Source organism: Ostrea edulis, chromosome 9 (assembly GCF_947568905.1).
Source record: "Ostrea edulis chromosome 9, xbOstEdul1.1, whole genome shotgun sequence".
Taxonomy (NCBI): Eukaryota; Metazoa; Mollusca; class Bivalvia; order Ostreida; family Ostreidae; genus Ostrea; species Ostrea edulis.
Window position 1 is genome coordinate 36,194,196 of NC_079172.1, and position 10,804 is coordinate 36,204,999.

Here is a 10,804-nt window from a genome sequence, read left to right on the forward strand (position 1 = left end):
GACCTCAAGGTCAAAATTGATTATAGGGTTTTGACATAGTCATACCATAAGACATGGGTGTATCACCATGAGACTATGTGTCATGTACATTCATGACCTCTTTATGATATTGACCTTTGATCTCAAGGTCAAAATTATAGGTTTATGCCATGGATTTGTGTTAAGACTATATCTTCCATTTTCTTCTACAAAGGCATACCATATTTTTACACCCGGGGAAAGAGGTAATTTATACCTATTAACAACACCTTTTGGGAGATTGGGGTAAGCAGGGGATATTCTTAGTGAGCATTGCTCACAGTACCTCTTGTTGTAGTTGACTGCAATTGACAGAAAAATGACAAATGTCAAAGCCACAGATCAGAAAATTAAAAAGGCCAATGCAGGGAAATACCATGGCGGACAAAGGACATAACTTGTGGGAATTGTTGATACAAGTATACATAGAACATCAGTCTAAAGCCACCACAACCAACACTTCGTTTCATTTCAAAATGTTTTATTGATTGTAATGGAATTTGAAAATTCAATATACATACATAAGATTTATCATAAGGTACTTTTAAAATTAACAATTCTAAATCGTCTTTCAAAATAAATCATCTAAAGTCCCAAGACCAAACATATTGAAAAACAGCTTATCTATAAAAAGCATTTCACAATTTACAGTGAACAAAACAGTGATGCGTAATATATAAAACAATGTACAGGCCATTAACATAATGTACAGTTGTCATCAACATGAACAACATCAAGTAATACTACTTTATTTAAAATCTGGCCAGCAGAAATTCATAGATAACAAGAAAAATTATCAAAATAACTTCCTGTTTTTGTTTTCTTACGGTTCTCTGAACCTCCAGCTGAAAGAAGAATTAAGATGTTAGATCTGATCAGATCATTCCAGTTTACACTAAATGCATGCATGAGTGGGCAGATAATAACAGTATACATTGCATGCATGAGTGGGCAGATAATAACAGTATACATATTGCATACATGGGTGGTCAGATAATGCCAGTTTAGATGGCATGCATGGTTGAGCGTATAATATTGGGTTTACATTGCATGCATGGGTAGTTAGATAATACCAGCTTACATTGCATGCGTGGGTGGGCACATCACTCTGGTTTACACAAAATGCATGCATGGATGGGCAGATCATTCCAATTTACATTGCATGCATGGGTGGGAAGATTACTGAGGTTTACACTAAATGTATGCATGGACAGGAAGACTACACTAAATGCATGTAGGAAGTAGTAGTATAAGGGGAATTCATGATATAACTTCAGAGTTCCTGTAATACAAATTATGAAAACATGAGTAATTTACATTGAAATTATATTTTTATTAAGCATTTATTAAAAAGAATTTTGTCAGCATGATTTAATTGCACAGGTGCTACAATAGTTAAAAGTATGATTTGATTGTAATTTTACAACAAAATATGATTAACATCACAATTCTGGTATAGTCACACACACACACATAGTATGTATATAAATCACTTTTAAATACAGCCTGCTGATTTCAAATTACATGTAAATAAAAACAAATTTGTCTTATAATTTTAAACTGTATATTCCTTTCGATATCAAAAGATTCTATGTTCCAGCACACGGAATGCATAACTATCATCGTAAACAATTACTATCTCAAATGCATGCACATATTGATGAATTCAGTTTTACTTTGAAAGCAAATGATTTATAAAATTGTCATATATATAAAAAAAACATGTAATCCATACTTTAAATAATCAATAAAATCTACATTAATATGAATTCAGGTTTATAAAGTAGCTCCTCTACTGAGGAAATGGAATGTTGCTAAGTATATTATCACACAGTGTATATATAAATATGTATATATAAATTTCACAAATGACTTATTTGCATAAATGTTAAAGGCAGTGACCACAATAAAATTTTGTCCGAAGCTTCAGCTGTTTTGTCAGGACAGGAAAATAATGAGCCTTTAATACATTATTTGGTCTAATGGCATTATCCTGGGGAGAGGGTGGGTGGTCAGCACAATTCCCATTTAATCAGTACATTCAATGAAGTGGCTATGTATAATTTTACTGTGGAATAGTGTGTACCTTACTTATTGACTGTTAAAAGCCATGTGTCATCTTAAGATATCAATGGACTTTTCTTATCTACAAAATATGTTTTACACATAAAAATGGCAAGATTTTACTTTTTGGCCATGCAGTGCTGAGACAAAACCATCCTAGAATTCATATTGCATTGAATTTTGGGAATATTGCATCTGGCCTCAGTTCAAATTTACTATAAATAACCTTTTACCTGCTTTTTCATAATATAACATTTCACCAGTACTTTCAGAAAAAATACAGCGTAGTCATTTATTTATGTTCGTGGAGGCTTGAATTCATGGTTTAAAAAAATTGTTACTGTTCATTGCGGTTCAGTTTTTCTTTTTCTTGGAGAATATGTCAATTCCACAAAAAACAATAGAAATTAATATCCTCCACGAAAATAGATTATTGGACATTATTTCAAAAATAAATCAATTTACTAACAACAGAGCAACTTTTAAATATGGAATATTGATTTGAATAAAACAAAAACAATTTTTATATATAGGAACAAAAATACCACCACAGGTATTTTCAAAATACTTTTAATACAATCACATACATGCATTATCAAAAAGTGTAATTTCAAAAGGCACATCCAATGCAAGCTCTAATACTGTTTCCTAGGATCATGTAAACCAAGGATGTGCATGGAATATCTTAAACCAATCACAGTCCCACAATTATCTACAGTACTCCAATTTCATCTCTGATTTTCTACCATTTTTAAAAGAATGAAATAAATGCAAGTGATGACCAAAAAATATTTATGTACACTAGTGTATTATCAGTAACAAACCTCAACATACTTATAACCAGTGCAGTAACCATGGTGTCTCGCAAGAGATTTCAACCAGGCTACTTCAAAAAGAGACCTGACTGATGAGATGGAGATATACAACAAGAGTGTTTTATGGACATGGTCTGGGATATTGAAGAATTGAACTCGGACACTGAGATATCTTAACTAATAATGAATTAAACTACCTGCATTTTCTCACTACTGAGAAATGTGTTGTATCCTGCAATGAAATTGACAACATTAAGTCAAATAAAACATGCAGGTTTTCCAAAGACAAACTGGTTGAAATGCTATATGTTAAAGCAAATTCAAGGGGTGCTATTTAATTTTGATTAGATTCGTTTACACTTTATATACTAGTACACACATTATTATAAGTTTGTCACATGGTTTGTATACTGCTATAAATGTGATTTGCGTCAAGCTTGCAGCTATGAAACGTCTTCATATAACTGTGGCCGTTCCTTCAGGGGCTGACTACGAATGCACGACACTGCATCGGCATACTCTTCGCTAGGATTCATTGTATCTGCGTAAGTGTCATCTTCGCCATCATTTTCAAATTCATAGTCATTTTCCTCCACTGGTTCCGATGTTGTCACAGTTATTTCATTTTCAGGAAAATCAGCACTTGCATAGTCCCCATCGTCGATGTCTTCAATGTTTTTACCCGACCCAATTCCGTAAATGTGTTCACCAGAATCTGTTGGTTTTGGTCTCTGTCCCTTTGAGCTTATTTTCAAATCAACACGGTCGTACATTTCATCACCCTCGTATGTTCTCTCTGGGATTTGAGGAACATTTCCTCCGTCTTTTAATGCTGCATCTTTGATTTTTTTATAATCCTCTTCGTGGTGCTCTTCCACTACACCCTGTTTACGCCATGCCTCATTTCTAGCTTTCTGAGGCTCTGTATAAACGGGTGGCAGACTGCTTGGGGCAGTGTTGTTATTTCCAACAGCCTCATCATAAATTGGTTCTGATTTCTTGTACTTTATCGACGATTTATTGCCTGCTGCTGGAATCTCAGGCTCATCGTAAAGATCTGAAGGATCACTACCCTCTTGAGTTTTATGATTCTCTTTTTTATCACCTTTGTCTTTCTTCCACGGAAACGAGAACCCTCTCTTTTTCTCTTTGGTGCTTCCCTCTTTCGGCGGTTTGGGTGACGTGGGGTGGTTACCGATTTTTTCTTCCAGGGAGTTTTTAAAGCCAGGCTGTAAGGTTGATGGTGTCTGTATCTCGCCCTCTGATGGGGCGTCTTTGGAAACTTCAAGTTTTAATGAATCCGACGACTTTCTTGTCAATGTATCAGATGACCTTTTGTTTGATTTTAGAGAATCTCGAGATTTTGCTGCCACTTCTTTATTCTCAGATTCCATGTGCAACCTTGAGGTCAGAGGTTTTGTTTGTTTGGTCTTTAAAGCATTGTCTATAGCCAGTGTTAGTGCTTTAGGATTACCCACCACATGGAAATCAAAACTTCCTTCACCCGTCTCACAGCGACGACCAGCCTCAATTGTGAATAAATTCCGAGATTTTGTGAATCCGTAGCGACGAATGAATTCAAAATGCCACCTGCCTTGGATTTCTCGTGTTTTTGAATCTTCAAGGCCCAGTGATGCCATGGTAACAAATAATTTGTACTTTCCACTGCTGCTTAAATTCAGTCTCTTGGATCCATCTGTTTCCTGCACCACCACATCAAACGCTTGTGCTGAAAATCAACAAAAACACATAAATATTCTGTCACAACACCAAGTCGTGTACACATAAATATTCTGTCACAACAATAAGTTGTGTACACATAAATATTCTGTCACAACATTAAGTCACATACACTTAAATAAAAATTCTGTCACAACAATAAGTCGTGTACCCGTAAATATTCTGTCACAACATTAAGTCGTGTACACGTAAATATTTTGTCACAACATTAAGTCGTGTACATGTAAATATTCTGTCGCAACATTAAGTCGTGTACATGTATAAATGTATTCCTATATCGAAACGTGTTGCTAATTGGAACTCGGTATAAAACATTAAACAGCTATCGTTATAAATAGAAAACTGGATGTCATATTTAAAGACTTGTGTCTTGGGCATTAAGATCACACCAAACTGTAACTCATGCAAATGTAGATGAGTGAAAACTGATTTGTTGTTGTTTTGAATCGAGATCTCACCTAGACATCTATATGGTTTTTCCAACAAATGCGTTGATTCTGTTTTGTTTTTCTAATGCAACTGATTTATATTTTTTAATGTTTATTCATACTCATGTCTTGTTCCTGTTATAAAGCAAATTATGAGGATCTACATTGAGAGAGGATGTATATAAATTTTAATATTATCTCTAGAGAGGAAATCTAACCCTCCCCCAGAAATGTCCTATTGTTATACCCATAACCTGAGTGACCAACTTTTTGGCTTTTGGGGGCCCAGTCAAATTTTTGCCCATCATGCTGTGAGCCAACAACTCTGTCAATTTACCCCAACCTAAAGTCATTGTCACATAAACATCATCCAACAAACATCATTCAGAATGTTTGGGGGTCTTGATTTCAGGGACCTGGACCTTTCCAACTGGGAAAAACAGTAACATTTGCTTGAAATTGGGAAAATTGTTTCATACAAAGAACTAAATAAAAACCCAAACCAGTGCACTAAGGTATAAATGGACTCCTGCTGGCCTTCAATTTGGTTAAAGTTTACCTCATTTAAATATTAAGCAGAGGCCAAAATATTACTAGGTTCACTTAAAAATTTTGAAGCTTTAAAATTGTAAACTTCATGGGACTCTGAAGAATTATGTACAATAAAGGCCACCCCACTTTGATTTGTTTTCATTGTTTGGAAATTTTAAAGCAAAAAACCCTGTCATTGTTATATCAACATGCTTAATGAACAATTCATCCAACTGATATCATTGTAACATCAGCATCTTCGATTTAAGTCAATGTCACATCAGTATGGAAGGGATCAAAGTATTTCTAGTCCGAGTTTCCGTAGAATCCTCCACAGTAAACAAAACAACAAATGACCTACATATCAATGACCTATGACCTACCACTGTCCTCTGACTCATAGAGGAAGTTTTCCTTCAGTTCATTGTCCTCGTACGCATCCATGTTAATGGCCTGAATGATGGCATCGTGCCACTGGGAAAGTTCTTCACGATTTTCAAACATCAGACATAACTTGTCCTTTTTCAGTGGAATGTCGATATAAAATTCCTTGGCCTGGTTCCTTTCCACCTTGTCCAAATCTTCCTCCTTGACATTTTCCAGTGTGTAGCGTTTTGGTTTGTGCTTGTCGCTGGGTTTTTCATAATGGCTTCGGTTTTCGTAAGCCTCGATGAAACTGGCATTGTTTTCATCTCCTAGGCAGACAACTAGGAACTTGAACTTCTTGCTCTACAAAATACATATTGATATTTAACTTTGTATATATTACCCTCTGTAATTTCCTTGTTGTAAGTAATCTACAAATCGAAATCTTTTTTTAAAAAAATTATTCACTCAAATCCTTTCGAATTTTGGGCACATATTTGAACTTGGCCATACAAAAAAAAAAATGGATATGAAAAGACCGGATTCATATATAGATGAGGGTAATTTCATGATGCCCAGGACATCTGCAGTGTAATAAAACGGATGTAAAATGTTGCATTTTTATAGTTTTAAAATATGCGTAAAAAACATGATTTTAAATTTTCTTCAAATGACCTATGCAAATATTTCTCATTCCCCCCCCCCCCCCCCCCCCCCCCCCCCCCCCCCCGCCCGGTTTTTACAGAATCATTCTGACACGGTTCCTTTTTGCATTTGTAAGCTAAACCTATTCGAAATTGTAATTTAATGTACTCAAATACAACTTAATTTATGAGCAACAGCATTTTTGCCTACTTTCATACATTATCATGCACTTTGCTGCCTTAAACATTTTATTTAATTCTTAAGGAATTAATTAGCAGTTCAGATATATGCCATATTTTGTTACACACTTAATATACCGTTATGTAATAAATGTTAATAAGAATATTGTAATTATTCTTGAACACTTTACAAGTACTGTGTCACGATGAATTGCAGCGGAGATAACTTTAATAATTATATTCCCTGAATTGTGTACAGAAATGCACATTATTCTTATAGATTTTTATATCATTATGTAATGATGGGGTTTTCAATGTTTAAGTGGCCTATTGCATAAAAATTATGTTAAATATACTTATTTCACTAAACGATATGTACCTGAATACACAACGAAACATATATTTCAAGAATATATAATTAAGTATTTTTCTATATTCTTCATTAATACAAATGGAAAAATCATGTTAAACAGGACTTTAAGTCAAATTGACTGGCCATTCTATGGGAAAACACCCTTGACTAAATGAACCTGGTTTTTTATATCCATTTTATTATGTTGCAGCCACAGAAAAGATATGATAAAACATTTATTGATATTTTCATGGTGAATACAATGCTTTATCTACCCTCAAAGTATATCTACTGAACCACATATTCCTCGGGTTGATGCAGCATATATTGTGATATTAACCCAGCGCTTCACGCTCTGTGAATACTGTACAATACAGCGTATTGTGATATTAGCCTAACCCTACATGCTCTTTGAATACTGAGTCACATATTCCTCGGGTAAATACAGCGTATTGTGATATTAGCCTAGCCCTATATGCTCTTTGAATACTGAGCCACATATTCCTCGGGTAAATACAGCGTAGTTGTGATATTAGCCTAACCCTTCACACTCTGTGAATACTGAGCCACATATTCCTTGAGTAAATAGAGCGTATTGTGATATTGACCTAAAAAGTCACAATTCAATGTATGATATTGAAGTCCAATAAGTACATACTTTTGTTGATGCAATGTGAATGTGTCTTTCTTAAGACTAGATTAAGTATAAAAGTCCAAAATCATCCAATAAGGATATGAGATGTGGTCATATGGAAGATTAAGGTCAGAGAATCGGGTGTGGTCATCATGCTTATCTCTAAAAGAAGTATAAAGTTTGATGAAGGTCTGCTAGGTTTTCAGAAAATGAGTTGAAGGTCATGGATAGTGTATATGGACCTTATAGTTGTCATGCTCTGACCAAGATTTTCATTCCTGTGTTTGAAGTTTGTTGAAGACGCATCTTCTTTATACTAATAATACACAAATGAACACAAAAGGTCACATGAGGAATGCTAAATATACTGTGTCCATTGTTGGGTCATAAAAATACTCTGCATAAAAATAATCCGTAGTACAGATGATGCAATTAAGAGTACCAATGTGACAAGTTTCACTATATACACAAGATAAACATTATTTGGGAAACAGAAATATACCATGACCATTTATATCAAATTGCCAGCTAATTCATTTTGCAGCTTAATTCCTATAAATCTTTAGACATGAAATTGCCGTTTGCATAAAAAAGAAAACTGAATAAAACACTGAATCACAATATACTTCCTGTTTGTGGTCTGGTGATTTAAAATAGCTAACAACAATCTACTTAAATCCTTCATTTACATTCAAGTAGTACAACCCAAGATGATGTATGCTACATAGTACATGCATATAACCAGAAGATAACATCAGTTTTTATATGTCCATCTTTAGACGGGACATATTATGGTACAGCGATGTCTGTATGTCCGCCCGTTCAGGGTTTTCTCTTTATAATTTCATTTCCCTTTCACATATCATGCTGAAACTTGCTGTGTAGCTTCTTTATGGGTCACTCTAGATCATACTGCAATTTTGATCCATTTCGACCTTTTTTCCAGGAGTTTTGCCCCTTTATTTAGAAATAATAATTATATAGAGGGTACATAATTTGTCCACCCTACTCCTCCCACAGTTTTCAAGTGAGAGCCTTCTTATTTTGTGGAGTGTTTGTATGGGTATTGAAGATGTGCATGTGGGATGGATTTTGATTTTCTACAATTTTTGAGAAAATTACAGGTTGTTGAACTTGGTCCATTTTGAGGAAATCTAGATTTTTAAGTTAAGCCCCTTTGTTCATATGAAAGTTTGTCACAGCCTCATGACGGCTGATAATACCTGAAGCAAAGTTATACAAATTATAGCACAAGAAAAACACCCTATGTAAGCATTTCACGGGCGTATTATGTACCGTTTGCAGTACTCTTGTTATACATGATATATACAAACTAAGCTCAAGTTCTCTGTATATATATATATATATATTCTTTTTCTCTCTCTCTCTGTATATATATATATTCTCTCTCTCTCTCTCTGTGTATATATATAATTCAATAAAAAAAGCAGGAAAATATACAGTTCCAAAATATATTTAAATCACTAGCGCTTTCTGGATTTTAACATCCATCCTCAGGTATTCACCTGAGGATGGATGTTAAAATCCAGAAAGCGTTAGTGATTTAAATATATTTTGGAACTGTATATTTTCCTGCTTTTTTCATTGAATTATTTGGATTATATATATATATATATATATAATGCACATGATATGTGTATTACATGCAATTAATTCTATCTTTTCTTTTATATATATATATATATATATATTTACATTCAATAGGTATCCCCCCCCCTTATCAACATATTAATGAATGCATGCATTAAGCTGTTGTCAGTACTTGGGACAATTTTTCCATGGTCTATAAATATTTGTTTATCATTTGAAGCAAAACATATACACAAAACTAATATAAGTTAAATATTAATTTTCTAAAATGTGTTTAGTAAATATCACACAAACCTAAAGAAACAAAAAAACAATCAGTTGACTTCAGGACTTGGAGAGTACTACATCATAACAACTGGCTTAATTCTTTTAAAACAGTTATAAAAGAAAGAAAGCCACTATCATGATTATGATGTAGTATATATCCCCTCAAGTCACCAAATTTATTTTATTTTGACTGGCAGAAAAGCTTGAAGTTTGTTTCTTTAGGTTTGAACATTGTTTTAGATGACTTTCTACTAAAACTATTATATGTTTTGAATAAATATAATAAATTTGAAATTTCAAAATGTAGTATTCCTCCTTAAATCATTTTTGATGTTCCATTTTATATTCACACTGTATGTACTAATGTCATGTACATGATAGTAAATAAGTATATTACAGACCTAAAAATGCATTCTGCAAATAAATAAATAAATGTTTATTTGGTACATGTATATACATATACATGTACCAATATTAATGAGGTTAAAGATTTGCCCTTTATAGGGGCATACCAGTTTAAAAAGGCTCTTAAAGATTGTTTATTCAAATATTACATCAAAGAATGGCATTCACACCTTAAATTAAATTCAAATAAAAAACTAAGTTGCTTTTCCACTTTTAAACAAAACTTTGGTTTTGAAAATTATTTGAAATCAATTAAAAATTTTGAGCAAAAGGAGAAGTCTAACACGTTTGCGTATATCAGCTGATAGACTATACATTGAAAGGGGGCGTTACCAAAAAATCCCTCGACACGAGAGATTCTGTCTAAGATGCAACAACAATTCAGTGGATGACGAAAAACATTTCTTATTTTCATGTAGTCATTTATCAGAAGAAAGGTTAATTTTATTCCAAATGATAGACAAATCATGCAAGAATTTTGTAAAGATGGACAGCGATCAAAAGCTTATCTGGTTAATGACCAATGAGGATGAAAATATCCTCATCCAAATTAGTAAGATGATTTTAAACAGTGGAATATAACAAATGTTACATTTCATTGCATTATGCACATTTTCTTTCTTCTTCTTCAAATTTTACACTTATAAGCTGTCTTGGCTACTGAAAGTACAAGACCAACAGTCTGGTACAACAGTTTATTACCAGACTGTTAACAGGCACTGTCCCTTGGTGCTCCCTGTAACCAGGTC

General features: G+C 33.6%; 1 protein-coding gene across 1 annotated transcript in view; it reads right to left on the bottom strand.

Moving 5' to 3' along the window:
- Positions 1-482: 482 nt before the first annotated feature.
- The window catches only part of LOC125657788 (docking protein 2-like), a 14,457-nt gene continuing 4,135 nt past the window's right edge, over positions 483-10,804 (bottom strand). The window contains exons 2-3 of the mRNA XM_048888560.2: positions 5,980-6,325; positions 483-4,626 (exon numbers count right to left, since the gene is read on the bottom strand). Of these exons, the coding sequence (XP_048744517.2) occupies positions 3,341-4,626; positions 5,980-6,325 (1,632 nt within the window). The 3' untranslated portion in view covers positions 483-3,340. The remainder of the gene's footprint in view (positions 4,627-5,979; positions 6,326-10,804) is intronic.